Source organism: Myxocyprinus asiaticus, chromosome 29, assembly GCF_019703515.2.
Source record: "Myxocyprinus asiaticus isolate MX2 ecotype Aquarium Trade chromosome 29, UBuf_Myxa_2, whole genome shotgun sequence".
Classification (NCBI taxonomy): Eukaryota; Metazoa; Chordata; class Actinopteri; order Cypriniformes; family Catostomidae; genus Myxocyprinus; species Myxocyprinus asiaticus.
This window is the reverse complement of record NC_059372.1, coordinates 1003447-1028778: the sequence shown is the minus strand read 5'-3', so window position 1 is coordinate 1028778 and position 25332 is coordinate 1003447. Positions and strand designations below refer to the sequence as shown.

Below are 25332 nucleotides of genomic sequence, written 5' to 3'. Positions count from 1 at the left end.
GTAGTTGTGAATATCCCCATGCACACATTTCACCCTCACTGTTTTAGCTGTGCCCAAAGCCTTGCGTTGAACCATGCATTGGTGGTTAGTGGTTTGATTACAACCCATGTCCACCGATGCTTGGTGAGAACCCCCCTTGACACTCACTGGTATCCGGTACGCTCCGGCCCGATCGGGGGCAGCCTGTGGAGTGTCGGGGATCTGGACCACCGGTCCCAGCTCCATGACAGGGCACTGATCCCGGAAGTGTCCCGGATCTCCGCAACTCCAGCAGACTGGCCCAGGCACAACACCCACACCTGCATTGGCGGGAACTTCCACCTGAAGGGGAGAGCGGCGGGGCACTGTTGCTGCTGTGGGCGACGGGAAACCGGGTTTTGGTGGCAGGACTCCTCGCCTCTGCAGGGCAGGAACGGGCTCTGGGGAGAGAGCAGAGTGAGAGAGAAGAGGGGAGGGGGAAGAGATCGGGGAAAACATAGGGGAGGGGGAGAGAGAGTGGGAGGGCTCTTCCGCCCTCTGGTATGCTGCCAAATGGTCCTCCGCCAGTCGAATGGCTTCCTCCAGCAATGCCGGGCAGTGGCACTGGAACCACTCTGCCATTCCTCTTGGCAGTCGATGGATTAGCTGCTCCAGTACCACCTGGTCGACAACTCCCATGATGTCGCGATACCCCACCAGCAGCCATTTCCGACAGGCATCTCGGAGCCGTTGGGTAAAAGCAAACGGGCGGCCGATCTTCTCCAGCTTCATGTATTGGAAGAGATGCTGGCACTGCTCTGGGCTACGACCAACCCGCTGCAGGATGGACTTCTTCAGGTCTTCGTAGGCCAGGAGGTTAGCCGCCAGCAGTTGTTGTGCCGCAAGCTGGGCTTCCCCGGACAGCAACGGGAGGAGTCGGGCCGCCCACTGATCTCGCAGCCAGCTCCAGATCTCGGCGGTCCTCTCGAACAAGTCAAGGAAGGCTTCCGGGTTGTCTTCCACCCCCATCTTTAGAAGTGTGGTGGGGGCAGGGGGCTGTGGTTGTCCGGGGTCATGGCCGGGGCTCTCTCCTGGCTGAGGAGGCTCCAGATTGCATGCCAGTCCTCTGCTTGTGCACGTAGGATCTCAAAAAAACGGCGGTCTTGGTCTTGACGCAGCTCAAGCAGGGATTGTTGGTGCGACTGGTGTAGGCTGGCGAGGGACTTGAGGATCTCGGCCAACTGCGAGGACTCCATGGTGTGTACTTCAGATCTCCCAGGTTTCGGCACCAGTGTAACAACTTCACAGCAGAAGGGAAGGAGAACACAAGGAAGCGGGATTTCCAGGCTCAGGTAAGACTTTTAATCGGCCACTTCAGTGCTTTACAACTTCACAAACTCATCAGCTTCACAGGCACGTAGTTACTTAAACACATCAGCTTTCATAGGCACGTAGTTACTTAAACACATCAGCTTCACAAATACAATAGAATGAACGTAACAGCTTCAGGAGCACCGTGGCCTTCCTTGTGCCAAACGCTCTCTCTCCTCTGCTGGTGGCGTGGCTGCTTATACGCCGCTCTCCCTATGCTCACTGGAATTAGAGACAGGTGTTACACATAATCTAGCTCAGGTGCAAGCGCCCTTACCGTTTTCTCTCTCTCTGGAGGGACGCTTAACCACGGCCCCGCTGCCACAGTTGCCTATAGCGAAGCCAAAATACAATGTCCTTGCATGTAGATGCGGGGTCACATGAGGTTAAATATAGTGACAGTTTACTGTACAATAAATTCCTCATTGATAAAATCAAGTCTCGCCCTAAACTTTTTTCTCACTCAGAAATATGTCATATAACAAAAGTGAAATATGTGAATGTTGTTTCATGTTTTAAATGTTTTGGCTGATTTAATAATGCTTTCTAATAACAATAATTTTCTCAGATCCGTGTAACACATTTTCTCATATTTAAATCCACGCCAGAATTCAGCAGATTTTTCCTTACAAACAGGACCAAAAACTTGGAAAATGTGCAAATTCTGTGTGTGCCTCGTGATCTTTCATCATGTTTATGATGTTACTGTAGCAAATTTCCAAAAATATCAATGTGTTTATCTTCAATGAGATGAGCAGTTAAAAAGAGTTCAAACCATAAATCTGTGAATACTGAAGTTGTTCATTTTTATAGTGATGTAAGTGATAAATAAGTCAAATAAAGATGTTTTAAGAGCTGAATTATGATGTCAAATGAATCCTATTAAAGTTTGTGTCTCTCTGTATGTGTTTATTCCAGAATCAGACTGAAGTTGTGTTGTAATGCCACAGGATCATTATACCTGACAAAACACAACACCGCTGTCAATCAAAAGATCCCATATGAAACAAGCATAATACACACATACAGAGTGGATGCGGCACTTCACACATTGTTGCCTGAGGTTTGTGTAAACGTGCAGTTCTCAGAATAAATCAGTGAACAGTGTAATTGTGAATAGTGTTTATTTGTGCTGTCGTGTGTGCAGGATTTCCCCTGGAGTGGACGTGGTTTGGGTCAGTGTGCTGTTGTGGGCAGTGGAGGGATTTTAAAGAACAGCAGCTGCGGATGCGAGATTGACAGCGCAGACTTTGTCATACGGTAAACACTTCTATAAAGCAGTGATTCTCAACTGGAGATTCACAACTTAAAAATGTGCCTCAGGTCTGATTGGGTCACGAACAGCAGGGGAAAACAATGCTAAATGCAAATAAAAGTATTCAACTACCTCATACATTTGTTAGGATAACAACATTAAAAACAACTCCCATATCTTTTTTTGTTGAGGTCAATGGTCGTGCATTCAATCAAACGCTACAGTATTATTTTTTTCTTCTGATTTTCTCCCCTTTTTCTCCCCAGTTTGTAATGTCCAATTCCCAATGCGCTCTAAGTCCTCGTGGTGTCATAGTGACTCGCCTCAGTCCGGGTGGCGGAGGATGAATCTCAGTTGCCTCCGCGTCTGAGACCGTCAATCCGTGCATCTTATCACGTGGCTTGTTGAGCTGTGACCACGGAGACGTAGCGCATGTGGAGACTTCACGCTATTCTCCGCGCCATCCACGCACAACTCACCACACGCCCCACCGAGAGCGAGAACCACATTATAGTGACCACAAGGAGGTTACCCCATGTGACTCTACCCTCCCAAGCAACCAGGCCAATTTGGTTGCTTAGGAAACCTGACTGGAGTCACTCAGCACACCCTGGATTCGAACTCGTGACTCCAGGGGTGGTAGTCAGCATCAATACTCACTGAGCTACCCAGGCCCCCATACGCTACAGCATTTTGATACAAATTCATCTGTCACTTAGTAGAAGCTCATCAAAATGTGCAACAGTTCATAAAATCCTTCATAAAAGAGTTACAACATTACAGCTATTATTGGTGACGAGCAGGGGGATGCCGACGGGGTGCGGGATCTTGAGCCGTGCCAGGGCAGGATATGCCGGATAGCCTCCGTCTGCTGCTTCACCGCCGAGAACTGCTGGGTAAAGTCCTCAACGGTGTTGCCGAATAGGCCAGCCTGGGAAATGGGGGCAACAAGGAACTGTGTCTTGTCGGCCTCACCCATATCAACCAGGTTGAGCCAAAGGTGGCGCTCCTGGACCACTAATGTGGCCATCGTCCGCCCGAGTGACCGCACCGTGACCTTCGTTGCTCGGAGAGCGAGGTCGGTTGCCGAGCGCAGTTCCTACATCAGATCTGGGGTGGAACTACCCTCGTGCAGTTCTTTTAGCGCCTTGGCTTGGTGGACCTGCAGGAGAGCCATGGCGTGCAGGGCGGAGGCGGCTTGTCCAGCAGCACTGTAGGTTTTAGCCGTCAGGGACGACGTGAACCTACAGGGCTTGGACGGGAGCTTAGGACATCCGCGCCAGGTGGCGGTGCTCTGTGGGCATAGGTGCACCGCGAGCGTCTTATCCACCAGGGGAATTGCCGTATAGCTCCTGGCCACCCTGCCATCGAGGGTAGTGAGGGCAGAAGAATTGAGGAATCGGGGCCGGGTAGTAAAAGGTGCCTCCCACAATTTCGTTGGCTCCTCGTGCACTTTCGGGAAGAAAGGCACTGGAGCAGGGTATGGCTGCTTTGAGCGATGCCGCGAGCCCAGGAACCAATCATCAAGCCAGCGAGGGTTCAGGGGAGAGCAGAGGGTTCCACTCTAACCCGATGCTTGCAGCCACCCAGGAAAGCATGTCCATCATCTCTGCATCAGCCTGTGACTGGGCAATCGGGCAATCGTCCCCGAGGGGGGGAGCCCAGCTGAAGCTTCTGTGTCCGACTGGACAAGCCCGCTCTCTGATGCTGCGCTCGAGAGCTCATCATCTTCGCGGGTTCCGAACAAGAAGCCAGACTCGCTGTGAGACGAGCCGGCAGACTCATCTGGAAGCCCGACTGGGGCAGATGAGTGTGCTGGGGAATGGGAGGTTCGCGGGGGGATACCCGACGGAGGCGATCCCGTTGGGATCAAAAGCAAGCCACGACTGCAATGTTGCCATGGTCATGTTCTCGCAGTGAGAACATGAACCATCCACGAACGCTGCCTCCATGTGGGTCGCGCCCAGACACGAAAGACAGCGATCATGACCATCCGATGTTGAGAGATAACAACCGCAACCAGGAATAACACACAAACGTAAAGGTATCTTTAAAAAGACGCATCTTTAAAAAGACGTTCTGTGTGTGCCGCTCTTTTAGAGAAATATGCTCTTTTAGAGAAATAAACTCTTTCAGAAAATATACTCTCTTTTTTCTGCCGAAGCGCTCAGGGGCGTTCTCTGCAGTGCACCAGTGCAGAGGAGGGAGAAGCCGCTGAAATGCGCCATCAGATCCAGCAGAGGTGAATGAACATCAGTAATTCAGCTCAGTGAGCATGACCATTCAGCTCCGAAGAGAAAATCTAGATGAGTGGTTGCATACCAGCTCCTTTTATACCCGTATGTCTGGAGGAGTAGCATGCAAATACCACTCACCAATTTTCATTGGCCTTTTATCAAAGACCAGAGGTGTCTCGGGCTCCCAAGAATGACCCCTAGTGTCACTACAGCGACACAACGTCGAGTGAGTGACAGATAGGGCACAAGACACATGAACATGGAGGGAAAACATGAAATCACATGACTAGGGACACATGACATGAAACAGGAAATAATTTTCAAAATAAAAGACATGAAAAACATGAAGCAACAAAATACACATGACAACAGTGCATCATGGGAGTGGGCGGAGCTACAGAGCTCTTTCTCTGACTGGTGGAACTCTCTTTAGGTTTATGGGTAGTGTAGTTCGTCAGCAGGAATTCTGCTATTAAATACGATTTCTAAATAATGAAGTTGAAATAACGTGGACTGATGGCTTCAACAGAATTGTACACCATCAATTAACAACCTCAGAGTTCAAAATCAATTCGCCTATGGAGGAAATAATGAGATTTTCACTTTCAGAAAGAGAACTGCTGCGCTCTATTATTGGCTGCCGAGAGCATGACTATTCAATAGATGATTCAACTGATTAATATTTATAATCAAAATAAACAAGTCTCCCACCAAGTAATCTGGTTAAGTAGTGTAACTGTAGGCGATATTGTAGATATGAAGATTGACGTGCAGTCACAAGTGTGCTTATTGACGTTTGTCTTTAAATGTTCATCCATTCAGATTTTAGAGCCAGACCTAGACATTGTATAACGAGCATGTCATTGGTCAATTTCGAAACAGAATAAGTTTCTATTATACTTACACAAGTGCCGCAGCAAAGCTATTCTGAAAAAGATTACACGTAAGCTTACACAACTGAAAACCTGACCTGATATTCTAGTATGTCCTCAACACAGTGTGTTAGTTAAACATTTGTCATTTTTTTATCTGAAAACCACTGAACTCTGTTATCAGCTGCAGGGGCCTGACGGGATTTGCCGTATTCAAGCGGCTATCTGCTGTTGTTATGTAATGAGTAATAATTACTATTCATTTAAAGAAATAGAGAATCTTAATGAGCTCATATTTCTTGAATTTCTAAATATATAATCCCCGTAAAACAGATACTGAAGTTTGTTATAAACTGGACTGATGCAGAACTGATGCTTTTGACATGACAAACATCTCGCAAATATCAACGTGGTTACATACTGATCCTTTTCCAACTATTGCTTAAAATTGTATTTTATTTTATTTTTTGTAGAAAAAATATATCTGCAGCTTTGTTTTTGTTTTTTGTTTTTTGATTGCTATTCATATCATTAAAAAGTTTTGAATTTGTGTCTAAGTTATAGTTCTAAAACAATCTGTTATTAACCCTTTGAGCTCGGCTGGCCCACAAGAAATAAATAATAATCATCAAAATATTAACAACTACAGTCTTGATCAACACAAAATAGGTATCGTTTGAAAGTTTAGAAGCTCTACTTTCCAATGCATGTAGACATTATGACCAAAACTGAACAAGAAATTTGCAGATAAATCAGAAGTGTTACGTTTTGATATTTTATTAAACAAAATTAACTTTACATATTATTGTAATCAGTAAAAACATCAAACTGATCAAATAGTCATGTGTCATATGTTGTTGGAAAGATCTCAAAGAGTAGAATACAACCAGCCTATCTGTTTTACTCACAGACACAAATATAGCAAGTAATAGCTAAGTATATGTCTTTAACAATTATGTTGGTGTTGCTTATATGCCGTGTTTCTGCTTATAAATATCACATATCATTACTTAGAGGAGGTGATTATCTTTCAAACGAGTCCACACACAAGATAATCAGATGCATTGATCATTAGATAATCCACATGAAGCACAATGTTACATATGACCACCAGGAGATGGCGCCAAATACATGACACAGACTCAATGATGACTCAAATGACACAGAATGAAACTCATTCTGTGAAATCTCATTACTAAAATCATGTCTGCATGCTATGCAAACCTTTAGTCATTGTTGTGTTTGCATGTGTAATTAGTTCTTATGTACCATTATTATGTTTTATTTGTTTGGAGATGTTTTTGGACACTATGATAAATTATTTTTGTAATGTTATAACTTTTGATTGCTTTGTCATATCAATAAAAAATTTTACTCAGTTAGAGTTGACATGATTGAGAACAAAACAAAAGTTTTTCTGAGCCACCTTATTTAAACCCAGAGATATATAATGTCAAATCAGTTTCTTAGGCTGAGAGTCTCACAATGTATCATAATCTATATCATTAAAAAATGTGATAAGTTTTCTTTACAATGATACCAGACCTCTTTGTTTTTTTTTTTTTTTGGTCAAGTTATAAGCCTTTAATTTTGGGTATGCCACTAAAACAGGAAATCTTTAAAAACACCTTCAGAGCATAAATGATTTAATATAATATACTAGAAATATATAAAAAATATATTAAATTAACTAAATATCTCCTCTTTTATTAATTATCTAATGTTTTGTTGTGTCTTAAAATGTCAACCTGGTTACCAAGATTTTGAATAATTAATTGTTGATTTTTGAAAAGTGGATATTTGAAGAAATATCATATAAGTTACTTCAAAATAATAATCCACTACAAATCACTAATTATTTCTCTAAAATTGTATCACTTTACTAATTACTTGATTGAAAAAGTAATCACATTACTAATTACTTTACTTTTAAGTTACTTTCTAAAACACTTTTCCATTCTACAAATTCATACACATTTCTCCTTCACAATCACTCGCTACTTGTTATTCTACATAAGTAATGTACTTAAAAGTAATTAAATTGAAATTCAGTAGCTGTAATCTGATTACAAGAGTAATTATATTACAGTAACTAATTACTTTCTAATTGGATTATACCCAAGACTGATTATAACCTTATAGAGTTATGATCTTACTGAACTGTACACCTTTCTGAATGCAGTTATATCACAACATATATTAATATGTCTCATAAATGTCAGCATCTCTCTTTCTCTCTCTCTCTGTGTTTCAGGTTTAATTTGGCTCCGGTTAATGACAGTGATGTTGGACTGAAGACAGACCTGATCACTATAAACCCCAGTCAGATTCGCGCAGGGTCAGTGAACACAAACACAAGCATAAATCACCCAAAAACACCTAATAATTAAAGAAATGTCTTTCAGTTTGATGCTAAACACTGTACTTACTGTACTGTATGAGCTAACCTCTTAGTGAGACAATATTTCACACTATTGCTCACTCCAATGCTAATTATTTCTCAGAAATACATGCATCATGATTTTCGGCATTATTGCATGTAGCAATTTGTACTTGGGTCTTTTTAAATTAGATTTAGTTGTTGAATCTGTCATTTGGGAAAATCTATCTATGACCAATTCTTGCTCGAATGCAACACAGACATTTGTACACTGAATTGTCAGTTGCTCTGTGCTGAATGCAGCTGCTAAGCATGAAAGATTTTAATTTAAAATCCATAAAGTCAAAGTCAAAAGTCAAAGTTTTAAATCCAAAATGCCATGTTTCTTAACCGAATCAGTGTTGGGTGTAATCTGATTACAGTGTTTTTTAGTTACTGTAGTCTAATTACTTTGTCAAACAGTAGTGTAACAGCTGAAATATCCATTGTAAGGGAGAAACGTGTGGTGTAAAAAAAACCATTTGTTGGCTCAACAACCGTAACATATAAAAATAAATAGCTTCTGCTCAGAAATGTATATATTTATAACATTTTTATAACGTGTGCAACACAAAAATATCAATTTTAAATTGAACTTAGAGAGTTACAAAAAAGTAAACTAACAATCGTGAGTTGCTTGAACTTCTTTAGTTTACAAATCCATAAAATTAAGATTTTAAGTACTACTAACTCAAATTTATCAAGAACAGAATGTGCACTTGCACTTGAATTTAAGCATGTTTGTTTGGTCAAAAGGAACTTATTGGGGCATTTAATTAGTTAAGAATTGACTCGCTTCAATCCGGGTGGCGGAGGATGAATCTCAGTTGCCTCCGCGTCAGAGACCGTCAATCCGCACATCTTATCACGTGACTTGTTGAGCGCGTTACTGCGGAGATGTATCGTGTGTGGAGGCTTCACGCTATTCTCTGTGGCATCCAAGCACAACTCACCACGCGCCCCACCGAGAGCAAACCACATTATTGCGACCACGATGAGGTTACCCCATGTGACTCTACCCTCCCTAGCAACTGGGCCAATTTGTTTGCTTAGGAGACCTGACTCGAGTCAATCAGTACGCCCTGGATTCGAACGTGCAACTCCAGGGGTGGTAGCCAGCGTCTTTATTCGCTGAGCTACCCAGGTCCCCTCTATTTAGTATTATTGATGTTGTTGTACTGTAATTAGTTGTTTCGTGTAAAGTCACCATTAGGGGGATTAGTGTTTCATTAGTGCTCAACTTGTATCCAGTTTTACCCATGTAATTTTTCCTTGTGCATGTGAATATGTGTAGCTGAAGTACAGCTTTATGTGCATTTCTATATGATTAACATTTTTATTTATTAAAACACAGGAAAACAAAACATAATTATAAATACACAAAATCAACTTTTAACACCCACTACCACCACTCCTCCTCCCCAACCCTATCCCAAACCTCAACAAACATCCCTGTGGTCTTAGATGAACACATATAAAAGAATACAAAAACAAAACCCAAACAACTAAAAGAGGAAAAAAGAGTAAAATAATAATAATAATAATAAATACATGTATATACAAATATAAAAATCACACACACTGACAATTACCCCTCTCTCTCCACTATTCCACCCGAGAACCCTCCAAGAATGCTAAATATCCACCCCATTTTCCCACAAACAGATCCGGATTCCCCAGTCTTCTATAAGACCCCTCCTCTAAGGCCGCCACTCTCCCCATCTCCGAGCACCATTCTTGAAACGGGGGTGCTCCAACCGACTTCCAACCCCTCAAAATCACCTGCCTGGCGACCATAACACAGGTCAGGACCCAATCCTCCACATGTTTATTTTCCACATTAATTTATGCCCCATCTTCCAAAATACAGAGTCTGGGGCAAAATGAAACCCGAGTGCCCAAGACCTCACATACAAAACTCTGAACTCTCAACCAAAACCTCTAGATCTCAACACACCCCCAAAAAACATGGGTTATATCTCCATCCTCCGATTGTCATCGCCAGCAGGTAGTTGTGTCTTTAAGACCAAGCCTATACAGTCTAGAGGGGGTCCAATAGAATCTATGTAAAATCTTGAACCGAATAAGGTGAACCCTTGCATCTCTAGATAGAGACTTGACATTTTTCAGAATCTTAGTCCACACTCCATCCTCCAATACCAAATTCAAATCTTTCTCGCATAATCTCTTAATAAAATTTAAGGCTCCGTCCCCCATACTCTGAATTAACAGGGAGTAGTACACTGATGCCTCATGACCTTTTCCAAAAGCCGCAATCACCTCACCCAAAGCATCTGCCTCTTTAGGGGGGTGTGTGCTACTCCCAAAAACAGTACAAAGCAGGTGGCACAATTGTAAATATCTATAAAACTGAGGTCTGGGAATCCCAAAATTTTGGACCAAGTTTTCAAATGATCTCAACACTCCACTTTCATATAGGTCACCGAGTGTAGCAACCCCCCTCACAATCCACTCCGGACAGCAGAAAGGGGACTTGCCAATATGTAATCTTGGGTTCTGCCATATACTCGAGGCAACATTTAAATAAGTGTCCAATTTAAACAATCTGGACACTTTAGTCCATACCGAGTGTAAATACTAAATAACGGGGTGTAACTTAACTTTTCCGATTAGTTTGATAGAGATGCTTTGTAACGGCGAAATAGGGGCAAGAACTGCCTGTTCACTAACAAACCAGGGAGGGGCTCTCTCAGGTGGAAGTGACCAATGAGCCAAATGTCTGAGACTGAACGCATAGTAATAAAACAAAATCTTGGGTAGGCCTAGCCCTCTTTGTCTATCAGCCTATGTAACTTATTAAAATGCAATCTGAGACGTTTACCATTCCAAATGAAGGACTTCGCTATGCTATCAAATTGCTTGAAATAAGAGAGGGGGACATGTACAGGGAGAGATTGTAGCAGGTAGTTTTGGAAATTTTGGAATACAATTCATTTTGATAACATTAACCTTCCCAATCATAGATAAATGTAATGAAGACCACATGCCCACATCGCTCACACTAACTAAATCAGACAAATTTGCTGGGAATAAAATCCCCAAATACTTAATGCCCTGTTTGGGCCATTGGAAGGTGCCCGTCTGAAAAGCCGTTACTGGACAGTATGCTGTCAAAGCCAAAGCTTCAGATTTAGACCAATTGACTTTGTATCCTGAGAAATTGGAAAAGGAATTAATAATTCTGTGGAGGCAAGGCATAGATCTAGTAGGTTCAGAGTCAAATAATAAATTATCATCTGCGTAAAGCAGAAGCTAATGCGCCACACCTCCCGCCACCACCCCTGGAAAATCATCCTCCCCCCTTATCGCGGCTGCTAATGGTTACAGGGCAAGACAGAACAATAATGGGGAAAGAGGGCAACCCTGCTGAGTGCCCCTATCCAGAGTAAAATAATCTGAAATGAATCCATTTGTTTGTACCGCTGCTACAGGGTGTCTATAAAGTAACTTAATCCAACCAATAAATGTACTCCTGAACCCATATATTTCCAAAATCATAAAAAAATAATCCCATTCTACCATATCAAACGCCTTTTCGGTGTCAAGTGAGATGGCAGTGACCGGAGATTGATCATTCGCAACTGACCACATGATATTGATGAAACGCCTGATGTTATCAGAAGAACTACAGCCCCGAATAAATCCCACCTGATCTATATGTATAAGAGATGTCATAACCTTACTTAATCGGTTAGCCAAAATTTTTGACAATATTTTAACATCTAGTTGGATCAGGGAGATTGGACGGTAACTTTTACACTCGCTTGGATCTTTGTCCTTTTTAAGAATCAGACTGATCCGGGCTTGTGTCATGGTTGACGGAAGCTTTCCATTCTTTAATGATTCAGTATAAACTTCTAACAAAAGTGGAGCCAGTTCTGTAGCATAGGATCTAAAAAATTCTGCTGAAAAGCCATCTGGCCCCAGAGCCTTGCCAGTAGTTAGGGACTTAATTACCTCGTCAAGCTCCTCCAAGTTTATCTCAGAACCAAGAGAGTTTCTTTGCTCAATCGTCAGTTTAGGAAGATCTAATGGTTCCACAAAGTTTCTAATATCTTCATCAGTAGATGAAGACGTGGAACAATAAAGATCAATATAGAATTCTTTAATAGCATTATTAATATCAATGGCTGAGGTAAATATTTCACCACCAGCAGATTTCACTGAGGGAATGATAGAAAGAGACTTTCTCTGCTTTATATATCTAGCCAAAAGCTTCCCTGCTTTGTCCCCCGACTCAAAGTATGACTGTCTTGCCCTGAACAACCAAAACTCCACTTTCCACAACAAAATAGTATTATATATGTATTTCAATCGGGTCAATTCTCTGAGGCCATCAGATGACATTCGGTGCTTCAGCTCTGCCTCGGCACTTTTAATATTTCCTTCCAACTCCACAATTTCTTGTGCTTTGGATTTTTTGGTGAATGAGGCATACTGTATGATCCGACCCCTAAGAACCGCCTTAAGAGCCTCCCAAGCCACACCCACAGAGGATACTTAGGACCAGTTGGTCTCCATATAAACATTGATTTCAGTCTTTAACATTTGTTGGAAATCAGGATTTTGCAAAAGGGACACATTAAGGAGCCAACTATATGATTTCTTTTTCTCTGTATATGGCAACACCTCTAAACTCACCAGGGCATGATCTGAGACTAAGATATTTCCAATTGAACAATCAACAACAGATGAAATGAGGTATTTGGATATCAAAAAAAAATCTATTCTAGAATAAATCTTATGGACTGATGAAAAATTACCTGTCTCTACCAGATGGGTTCAAAAGTCTCCAAATATCCATAAGACCAAGATTTTTACACATCCCGTGAAGCGTCAGTGTTGCTCTAGGGGGCTTACACACTTTTGCTTCACTGTGATCAAGGACTGAATCCATCAAAGATTAAAGTCTCCTCCCAAAATTATATCATGAGGGGTGCCAGCGGCTTTCAGCATCCCTTCAAGATCTATAAAAAAGCCCTGATCATCAGCGTTAGGTGCATAAATATTAGCCAAAATCAACCTTTGCCCTTGAATTTCAGCTAAAACAATAATGACTCTCCCTAATTTATCTTTAGTCTGTTTGAGACATTTGAACTGTAAATGTTTATTTACCAATATAATGACTCCCTTGCTCTTAATGAGCCCGCACTAAAGAAAACATGTCCACCCCATATCTTCCCAAATTTTTCAGCTTCCTGCGGGGAGAGATGTGTTTCTTAAAGAAACACTATATCATATTTCTTACGTTTAAGAAAAGTAATAACCTTCCTTCTTTTTATGGGGTGCCCCAACCCATTCATATTCCATGTGGAGAGAGATAGTACATTCATATTAACAACTGACATATTGATATAATAAAAAATTAATAAACTGTGTGTCAAAAACAAAATTATACAGACCACACTCCCCATTAGTGAAACAATCAAACCCCGAACTTCCACCCGAACAAAACAAAAAAGAAAAAAGAAAAACGTGCGCATTAACCCCACGCACGAAAGCGCCAACCGACGACAATCCCTTTAAACTCAAAAGGTCCATGAACGCACACGAGAGCCCACGACAACTTTGCCATCGGATTGCTCAATTTGTGAGGCAAAATTACATAACAGAAAATACTTTGTAAAATAAACCCAGCCAATAGGAAGAATGAACACAAAGAATGTGTAGATTCATTCATAGAACTGTATCAATGGTGTGATCTTCCACAAAACAAATTTCAGCCGATATAAAACCGTTCAGATTCCTCGGACAGACAAACGAATGTTCAGTGAGCCAGCTGTTATGAGTTCAACGGATGACGTAATCATTCCAATGTCCCGTAAAAAAACTCAACAAAACAAACTCCAGCCAGCAGGAGGAATAAGCACGAAGAACAAACAGATTAATCCAGAGCTGTTCCAAAGGAGTGTTATTCAATAGAACAAGCTCCAGCCGCTAGGTGGAGCCAACACAAAAAGAAACAAAACCGGCATCCCGGTTCCCCGGATGGTGGAGTCAATTCACTCGGAGGCCGCATAAAAGTATATACCATGACTTACATAATCTGTCAACTTTATAAAAGACATCCTTTGTGTGAGCAGCATGTTGATATTTTGCGGTTATCCGTAGTGTCCACTCTCAAACTGGCCGGGAACTTCAATGCAAAAGTAATCTTCAAGTAGAAGATCAAGTAATCTTCTGTCAATGCAAAAGTTTCTTTAAGGAAAAGTGTTATTCACAAAACAAGCTCCAGCCGCACAGCAGAGCCAATGCAAAAAAAACAAAATGTCGCCCAGCTTCCTCAAGAGTAAGTACAGCGAGTCAGGCCGACTCACATGAGTAACATCCAATGTTTACTTCAACATTGATTCAATAAAAGACATTGCCTGATTTGGACATGTAAATACTTTGCGACCGACCTTCGTTTCTATTCTCAGTTTGGCAGGAAACATCAGAGCAAACGAGATCTTTTTCTGATGTAAGAGTTTCTTGCATTCCTTGAACCGATCGCGTTTCTTTCTTGTCAAGTTCGCAAAGTCCGGGAACAAGAAAATATTATGGTTCTTCCAAGAAAGAATTCCTTTGGTCCTCGCCTGGCACAACACAAGCTCTTTATCGGATGATCTCAGAAATCTGTCCAGAATCGGTCGGGGCCTATCTCCCTCAGCAAATCTGTGAGCTGGGACTATGTGAGCTCGCTCGATTTCCAGCTTGTGGCCTGTTATGTTGAGCAGACTCGGGAAAAACTTGTCTAGGAATTTCACCATATCTCTGCCCTCCTCATGCTCAGGAATTCCAAAAATTTGAACGTTATTCCTGCGGCTTCTATTCTCAAGATCTTCAAGCTTTTCAAGGAGATGTTCCAAATCAGCTTTGGTCGTGGGTGGATTAGCGGTTAATTCCCTCTCTAATGACTCCAAATAATCTATTCGTCTCTCAACATCAGTCACTCTTGTAACTAGCTCAGAGAATTTTATCTCCATTGCCGTAATCGATCGACGTATTACAGCGAGATCCTCCAAGTCAGCAAGAATCTTCATCAACATCACCGACATGTTGGACAACTGACGCTGGATCTCCTCTCCCACCGCGCCATCTAAATCGAGTCCCCGGTCTGTAGGCCTGTCGGGGCTTTCATCCTGAACAGGTAAGTGTCTTTTAATGTCTCCAGAGCCCGAGGATTTTGACTTCTTTGCCATGTTTTGCATCAAAGAGCAAATATGTAACTGGGTGTATCAAATTTCACCAGATTATAACATTGAAATAATTACAAATTTAGCAAAGTGCACAGAGCTCGTCACTCACACGTCACTTGCACGGCGTCATGTGACCTCACTTAATGTGCATTTCTTTGGCATATCAAGTTTAAAGACTGACCACAGTTATTATTTTCTTTAGAGCCAAGTAAGTTCAGTAGAAACAGTGATATAAATGTTATATAAACACTTGCGATTATTTGCTAAACCTTATTTGTGTGACATATATTTTTAGGCAAAGTTAAATGAGTTGATACATTTGTGTATATCTAACAAAGGTTTTCTAGCTGTGCTGACAAAACAAATTTTAAAAATAGATTTTTTTATCAGTTGGTATTAGATAGAGTCCATGATGCCATGTATCCAAACAAGATGTCCAGGACCTCTGAGATAAAAACAGCCCCACAACGTTAAAGATCCAACACCACATTTAACCATGGGCTACTTAATATTATTAATATTAATATTGGGTACTTTTCATCTCTGTATGTGCCAAACTCATCTCTGGTGTTTGTTGCCAGAAGCTCTTTTTTTGTTTTGTTTCATCTGACCATAGAACCCGGTCCCATTTGAAGTTCCGGTAGTGTCTGGCAGACTGAAGACACTTGAGTTTGTTGTTGGATGAGAGCAGAGGCTTTATTCTTGAAACCCATCCAAACAGCTTGTGGTGATGAAGGTGTCTGATTGTAGTTTTGGAGACTTTCTGACCCCAAGACTAAACTAATTCCTGCAATTCTCCAGCTGTGATTCTTGGAGATTCTTTGGCCACTCAAACCGCCAGTGTGTGGAGACAATATACATTTACATTTATGCGTTTAGCAGATGCTTTTATACAAAGCGACTTACAGTGCACTTATTACAGGGACAATACCCCCAGAGTAACCTGGTGTTAAGTGCCTTGCTCAAGGACACAATGGTGGTGGCTGTGGGGATCAAACCAGCAACCTTCCGATTACTAGTTATGTGCTTTAGCCCACTACACCACCACCACACCACCACAATATAGACACACGTCCTTTTCCAGGCCACTTCCATGAAGTCATTCATAAAACTAGACAAAAATGTTGTCACTAAGATTTTGGGGGGATTTTTTCCGTATGTATAAATCATTCCTTTTATTCCTTCAATCTCACTGAGAGGATAAATTACTTTTATATTTCCAAGTAATAATAATAATAATTTAAAACCAGAAAATGTTTTTCTCTTTTTTTGCTCACAGCAAAAACATATACATATGGTTGATCATTTTGTATTTTGTCAGTAAATATTAGTATCTCTGTGTGTGTGTGTGTGCGTGTGCGTGTGTGCGTGCGTGTGGTTACAGAAACCTGCAGAAGACTCCTGGTCTGTTTGCGGAGCGTGTCAGTGTTTACGGCAACTCCTCCCTCATTCTCCCCGCCTTCGCCTACACGTTCAACACTCAGCTGTCAATCAAAACTCTCAAAGACCTTCAGCCAATCAGACCTCAGCAGCCGGTCGTGTTCTTCAGCCCAGACTATCTGAGGACGCTGGACCGTTACTGGAAGAGGCGTGGCCTGAAGGAGATCCGCCTCTCCACGGGGTTTATGTTGATTAGCATGGCATTAGAGCTGTGCGAGCAGGTGCACGTTTACGGATTCTGGCCGTTCGACAGCGACTTGCAGCAGCGTGCAGTTCCGCATCATTATTACGACCAGAAAGGCCCAAAACACGGCATACACGCCATGCCAGAGGAGTTCCTGCGCCTGCTGCAGCTGCACAGCCAGGGGGCGCTAACACTGCACCTGCTGCCCTGCTCTTAATAGACACACGCAACATATTCTGCACTTACTCAATGTGTTTGTGCTTTTATGTCTGTGTTACTGTAAGTACTTGTTTATTTATAAGTGCACACACACACACTCACACACACACATACACACACACATACAGTTTATCAAGGAATCCACTAAGACTTTAAACTCTCCATATTTATTTTGTTAGGTGACAGGTAATTTATTTAAAATTGGTCACTTATGATTTTGATATTGGATCAATCATTTAAACAAGTATTTCTGTATTTGATTCTGAATCCTACAGGGTAGCTGAAATTGTCAAACTGCTGAAGTATTAAAGCATTTTATATATATATATATATATATATATATATATATATAAAATGTGAATTGTTCAGTTACCATGTACAGTGAAATATATATATATATTGTAAAGTAGTCCCATTTCTAAGCTATGCCATGGTTGTATTTGTTGTACTGTCTTAAAATTGAGCTGATTTAAAAAAAGTCATTGTATTACAGTTTATTTACTTTGATGCTATAAAAAGAACTGTAATACATTAATGAGAATCAACATTAAAACATGACATTGACAGTATTATTAATAGTAATATTTGTAAGGCATAATCTACAGTCACATTTTTCATCACACCGCACAATGATGGCTTTAAGACATTACACACGTCACAGCATGATTTTCTGTAAAGCTGCTGAGTATGAAGTATTTGAAGGGACAATAATGTCACAATGAAAACAATTTTAATACGCCTAAAATACGCTTCATTTTCTTCAGGTGGAAATATAAATTTGGGTTTAAATGTGACCTTGATATGCTTTTGCTGGTATATGAAGTGATGTTAGCCACCCTAGAACATCTGCTAGACAAAATTAGACACGCCCCCTCATTTCAGGGCCACGACCACAAAGTTAGCATTGAGACTTATGAGTGTTGAGAGCATCGGCGCGTCATCTTAGTGCTGTTAAAGTCATCAAACTCAACTGTAGTGAAACAGCATTCTCACTCGAGAAACAAACGTATGATTATAAAGCTGAATATGCCGTTAAACTGGAAAGTTTCACTTCATCTACCACACTCAACTTCCTGCTGCCCATATATGGGCTGCCCTGTGAGCACGCAAAATGATTAACAGGCACAAAGCATCTCAAAGTCTTCCATACTATGACAGCGGCATGTGGCCATATTTTATTTTGCTGTCACAGAGATAGGTGACATAATTCAATTACAGCTGTGAGATAAAAGATTTTCTGTGTGCCATTCCATAAAGCAAACACTCGGGGATGTTCTGCTGGAGTGTTTCCTGTGGGAAAAAAAGCCATTATTTCTCAGAACTCTCAGGGTGTTTTCGGTGGACTTTAGAGTCATAAAGCAGGTGAATGATTAATTTTGCTGATGGGAAAAGACTTCATACTGTTCACGGTCTCACGTCGCCTCGATCAAATACAGCTGGAAAATATAAAACAAAGCTTCTGGCAGCTGTTTATTAGGTTTAAATTGCGTAAGGTGTGTGCTGTTCTTTGTCGACGCTGAAACAGTTACGCAATTAACGGAACGGGACCGCTACCTGCATCAATTGTCCATCTTTTCTGTCTTTCTCGAGTTTAATTATTCATTAATAACTATAATCAATTAGTGAAGCGCATGATCGACCGGCGATGGAAGAAAACAAGGTAAGACAAACTCTCTTAATGACAAAAACATTGAAATAACTCGAAATTTCAGCCGATTGTTTCTCTCTGTGACAGGCTGACCACTTAACCCCGCCCACAACCCCGCCCAAAGCCACGCCCTCTCCACCCATGTCTTCTGAACGCCCAAGTAAGTGAATCTGTCATTAACACACTCAAACACAGATTTAGAAGCTGCTTTAGTGATGAAATCAGTAGATAATGTTATTTACTAAACCCCAAACCTCACGTAAAGCTATTGACATTATTTTGTTATGATTTATGAGCCTTTCAAATCACTTCTCATCACTTTTCACCATGTTTGTGAGGATATTTTGACAAATTTGGCCCTCACAGATATAGCAAAACCTGTACACACACTCATTGGTGTGTTTGAATAGCATTATACCATACTATTAATTTTAATAGTAGTCATATAGGCCTATAGTATGTATACGTATGCACTGTATAATATTTTTGTATGCAGTGTGTGATGAATGAGCCAGCAGTAATATCAGCCGTGATTTTTTACATCTATAGTTTAACCCATTATTCGACCAAACAGGCAAAAACAAAGACATTTCTACACAAAATTGGCGTAAAAATGCAATATAATCATATTTATTTCTGAACACAATATAGTGAGGTGAACAAAACAGTATCAGCAATTCTGAAACATTTGTCGTTGCATAACGCATTCTTTTTCACATGGTACTGTACGTAATATATTAGACAACATTAACTTGCTTAAAAGGCTGTAGAAACAACGGGTAATTTTGAGTAGAAAATGAACTTCAGACATCACAAAACAAGAAGTTACCAAACGTAACAACACAATCAACAATAAAAAGGGTGTAAATAAACGTACAAAGAGTGAAACCATGCAAGCTCATTAATTATTCAAGCCCGGAACACCAGCTTCGAAAAGTTACGTAAAATGTACTTATTTTATTTACCTGTGAAATGTACTCAAATTAGCCAAAAAGGTTTTCTACTTTAGGATTGATACACGATGACGCATTGTAAAGATAATAAACAATAAATTTGAAGCTAGAGCATTAATTTGTACTTGTTTGAATTGAGTACAAATGTAGAATTTACTTAATTTTTTCAAGTACACACTTAAACAAACGTATTTAATTCCTTAAACGTGGGGACGCTATATCACGAATAAAGTTTACGCTTAAAACGTTAAAGTCTCTGTATAAATAAGTCAGGCATATGAGGTATCATTTGAAAGCTTAGAATCTGAACTTTTTATTGATAACCATCACTTCTGCATTTATATTACTTAAAATAACAAAATAAGGCCTCGATACATTCGCGTTGAAAATTAGCGCCCCCTAGAGGAAATGAGCTAGAAATATTCATATGAAAATAAAAGTCCTTCACATAACACATAAATGGACAAGTCATATATCAAATGAAAGCTCTCATTCTCAAGAATGTGACTGTATAGTTAATTTTGTTGCACTAATACCACAGTTCGAAAGATTTTCAAAAGAATCACAAAGTGAAATATGATTTCTGTAAGTCATCTAATACATACGTCTCTTTTCTGTTCTGATAACTGCTGCTGTAAGCCCCAAATAGCTAAAAACATTATATCTACTTTTACATTAGGAAGTTCTTCTAAAAAATGAGCCATTGTTTACTTGTCTGTGAGCTTGCTTGTGTGAATAATCCAATGTTATATCTTAGATGTCCAGAACAAAATATGCAGTCCAGCAGGAAAAGCATGCTAATAAAATCATCTGAAAAATAGGTTTTTGACAATTAATGTTAAAATGTTATTCATCATCGTAAAGGGAAGGATCTCAGCTTTCTAATGACACCTCGATTGATCTTCTAGTCCACTCAGAGGCCGAGATATTCAATGAAATAACGAGGGTGGTGCTTGAACTGAAAATTAGACTGAATGTCTATGGACGAGCACATCTGTGAGGGATCAAATGTGTTAGAGCGCCACCTACATTTCAGATCTGTATAGTGTGATGTAATGTGATAGAGAAAAAATATTTTTTAGTACTTGCTGCCATCTAGTGGAATAAAATGAGACTTTTAAAAGTGAGGAAGAGTGAACAGAACCAGAATTACATGCTTAAAAATGTATCTTTCTCTAAAAAGAATGCGGTTCTCTAAAAAATGAGACCAATTTTTTGCAATTAGTTCACAATGTGTGTGACTGGGGAGCTTTTAAATTTGAGTGTGAAAACTTGCATGCGGCAGCCCAAAAATGCATCAAAGTATAGAAAGAACTTCATCTTTTCAGCTATATTTACTTCACAATTTGTTTTCCCCATGTAGTCACACTACTAGTTACAAAATTGTTTTACTCCCATTGTTTCTTTTGTGTGAAGGTGTTTTGTATGTTTGTCTGATAGTGTTCTGTCTGTCTGTTTCTCCTGCAGTGGGTTTGAGCAGCCCAGAATTATTAAAAGAACTCAAACAACCTCATGCGCTCAAACACGTCTCGGCGCACACGGGACTGACGAAGGTGTTCTGTGGAAGAGGACGACAAGTTAGTCACACGTTTACCTAGCTAATCTAAATGACTCCATAAGCTAATTACTACAGACGAACCCTACTATGCCTAAAAGACATTCTGTATTTTGTTTACATTTGAGGATGTTTAATTAGCTTTTACTAATCATGATGTTAGCATTAGTTTTGAAGACAGAATTCACAAAAAAAATAGCCTAAGACCGTTTTGAAAGACCAACATGCTAAAGGAAATAAACATCTGTGTAATTGGACTTTTGACTCAAAACCTTTGATTGGAATTCTCATGAAAATGTCCTGGTCATATTTAACCCCAAATCAATATGAAAAAATATTACATTATGTTTTGCTATTATATTCTATGAAGCCAAAAATTAAGCTTTACCACATTACCATTTTACTTTCACTATTTCCATTATTTTCAATGGGAATTCTTGTTACCGTAACACTTTATTGTACCGTATTACAATAAAAATATGCTGTCGTACAGTGATTTTCTGAATTGAAATCAATGAAAATGAAAGGCAGTACCAAAGGAGAACGGCTATGGTTTATAAATACTTTAACATTTAAATAATATATACATTTTTTCATGTTGCGGTAATTATAATATCATAATGGCCATCTTTTTTTGCATTGTGGTATTTATTAATGGGGCTAAAATGTGTGGAACTGTCATAAAAATAATGTCACACAGTAAAAACTCATAATGGCTCTATAAAACTTTTTTCTTTTACATTTTGGAGCAAAATACATTTTCAAGACAGGTTTTGTGACAGTTTGCCCCAGTCTCCCCTTCAGTAAAATGAAACCCCACACACACTGTGGAGAGTCGACAGTTTTTACGCATTAGCAATTGTAATGACATATATACAGCATTGCTACAATATTTTCAGTAATCATTTATTTTTTACCCGTGTATTAATTTAAAAAAATATTATTTTCACAATGTTAAATTTGACAAGAATAAATGAATGAAATATATTTATAATATTAATACAGTTTATGTTCAATCTTTTATATTTGAAATGTTTTAGAATCAAGAGGCAGAGAGCCAATCAAAGACCCCACACTGAAGCTCCGCCCACCACAGCAACGATCCTGCCACGATTACAGAGAGCTGCTCTGTCATTGGCTGTTTGAGCTGCCAGTCAGTGCTAAGCCCCGCCCTCTGTCAACAGGAGGCAGAAATAAGTGCTGGATCTTTAGTTTATGGATTGTGACAGTTCAGCGCTGGAAGTGTGAACCTGTTTATCACTCTGTAGTGCATCTGATATTTGAGCAATGTGTACTGTAAAATAAAATCAAAGCTCAACTGATGGTTGGGTTGAGATTTAAATTGGAATAACAGGAAGATTAATTTACTTCATTACAATTCAAAGAAATTCAACACACGAGAGGAAATTAATTTATCCAAGTTTTGCAATCAAACAAGATTACATCCATTCATTTTGACTAATTATGACTATTTATTTTATGATATGTAGAATATTTGAAAACCGATTAGACACATTTCTGTGTATAAGCAAAGTTTGATACTGTGAATTTTTTATATATATACATATATATAAAATTATTAGCCATCAACACTGGCTGTAATTTTGCCATTAAGCACCATACAACATTGTTTATGGAGAATTTAATAAAAATCTGACATCAAATGTTGGGGTACATAGAGCATTCTGGGAATAAAGTCTTCTTCCACTATGGTCCAAAAAAATTAAAGTTAATTTATTAAATATAATGAAAAACATATACATTAAATAATTTATACAGGTGACATTTCAAACATTAATATCATCTATTGTTTCTGGAAAATAGCCCAAATGATGTGTGTATAATTATATATTTGGTAGTTCATGAAAATGAGAAGTATTCTAACCCTGTAAAGTCTGACATATGAAAGAATTTGTCAGTAAATTCAATTTTTTTATTAAACTGATTTTAGTACCATTAGACAAACTATAAAAAGAATTCGTAAAAATAAAATAATAATTTTTGCATGTTTTCTTTTTTTTTTTTTGTATGTGTCATATTTGACCCATTAGGCTTTAAAGGTCATTATCCTCCTGATTTTTGTGTAGGACATTAGTTATTGAAGTTTGTCTACATTGGTAAATCTTGGGGTATTATCAGAGGACTCTCTGGGCTTTTCAGAGATACCAAATGTTTGATCACAGTTCAAATACAGTATGAATAAAATATTTTTTATCATATGTATTTTATGCACCAAACACTATATTGACATTTAAAAAAGGGACATTTTTATATAAGTAAAACTTCTATGTCAGATTTTTATTGTGGTGTGCATGAATGTAATGTAATGGTGATTGAGAGATATTCCTCAAAAGTCTGTTGTATCATATTTGATACATGGATTTCAAAGGGGCTTTTTCAATAAAATAATATACAAACTTTAAATCAAGCACAAGTTGCTTTTATTCAGCAAATACTCATTTGAAAATATCTGTAACAATATAATCATTACTATTACTTTATTAAAATAAGCTGTAATTTATCCAAACATAAAAGTCACATTTTGCACGCCATTTTAAATAGATCGATATAAACATGTGAAACTTACATACCATAGATTGATTGACTCGTCAGCTTGAACAGAGAGTGAAACATGAGCCGTCAAACATTGTGTTTCATATTTGGTACACGCCGTTATCGAGTTAAAGAATACACATGCAGCAGCTGTGAATATTAATTGAATTCCAATTAATTTTGCCTGTATTTAATTCTTCCTCGATTCTAATACACTGAAAAAGAATTACAAGTGAGGTTTAACTGGTAACACTTTACAATAAGGCTACATTAGTTAACAACATGAGTTAACATGAACTAACAATGAACAATTGTATTTGTATTAACTAACATTAACAAAGATTAATAAATGCTGTAAAAAAATATATTGTTAATTGTTAGTTCATGTTATCTAATGTCAACAAATGGAACCTTATTGTAAAGTGTTACCGGTTTATTACATTTTTATTCAGCATGTTTTTGCACGCACTTTTTCTAAGTAAATCTTAATGGTTAAAGTAAAATCTACGTAACTTTATGACATAATACTGATTAAAGTGAGTAAATTTTACTTTTTACATTTGAGTAAATTCAGGAACTTTTACTTACAAATATGATATACATGGTACTTACCATAGATGAACTTTAAATAAACATTTTATTAGAACATGTCATGTTTTGAGTTTTCCTTACAAACATATATTGAATCATATATTAAATTACATACGGAAGCCTCCTGCAGGGAATATTAAAGATGCTGTAAGCGATTGTTTTATGAAAAGGTATGCGAACAATGTCAAGCAGGACCGGTTACAGTTGCAGTGAATTATTGAGGCTTAATGCCATTTTTATGCCATGTTGTTCATAACAGTTGTCAGTTGAGGGCGCTATTGTGCTGCTGTTGCTTTTAACAATCGTTTCTGCTGATGCTGGTCTCAGTAAAGCTCATTTGATATCTTTGGAGGGCGGGGTTTTGGAAAAAGGGGTGTGGCTAATCCAGTGGCTCAGTCTCGTGTATGTAGAATGGCTGAAATTATTTACAGCACCTTTTATGAATAACCTTGCATTACTGTTGATAAACACCATGACGGTGACAATCAAAGATGATTTTCTGATCATGAATGGGTCATTTTGAGTAGAAAATGAACTTTCGACTTCACAAAACAAGAAGTCACCAAACAAAACTACAAAATAAACAATAAAAACGGTGTAAATGAACGTGCAAACAGTGAAAATGTGCAAGCTCATTAACTATTCAAGTCCAGTACATGCTGGAAACACCAGCTTTAAAAACTGAAGTCAAATTTACTTATTTTATTGTGTATTTATAGTATATATAACATATACTAAAATAAAGGTTTTCTACTTTAGGATTAATACATGTTGACACATTGTAAAAATAACAAACAGTCATAAAAAATATTTACTTAATAAGCTAGAGCATTCATTTTTACTTGTTTGAATGTAGAATTTACTTAATATTTTCAAGT

General features: G+C 39.1%; 2 protein-coding genes across 2 annotated transcripts in view; one reads left to right on the top strand and one right to left on the bottom strand.

Moving 5' to 3' along the window:
- LOC127419833 (alpha-2,8-sialyltransferase 8E-like) overlaps nt 1-23738 on the top strand; it is a 30006-nt gene extending 6268 nt beyond the window's left edge. The window contains exons 4-10 of the mRNA XM_051661602.1: nt 2248-2392; nt 2477-2589; nt 7948-8031; nt 16696-17214; nt 18890-18962; nt 21223-21332; nt 22351-23738. Coding sequence (XP_051517562.1) covers nt 2248-2392; nt 2477-2589; nt 7948-8031; nt 16696-17152 — 799 coding nt within the window. The 3' untranslated portion in view covers nt 17153-17214; nt 18890-18962; nt 21223-21332; nt 22351-23738. The remainder of the gene's footprint in view (nt 1-2247; nt 2393-2476; nt 2590-7947; nt 8032-16695; nt 17215-18889; nt 18963-21222; nt 21333-22350) is intronic.
- The window catches only part of camta2 (calmodulin binding transcription activator 2), a 248222-nt gene that overhangs the window by 55896 nt on the left and 166994 nt on the right, over nt 1-25332 (bottom strand). The gene's annotated exons all lie outside the window — the stretch shown is intronic.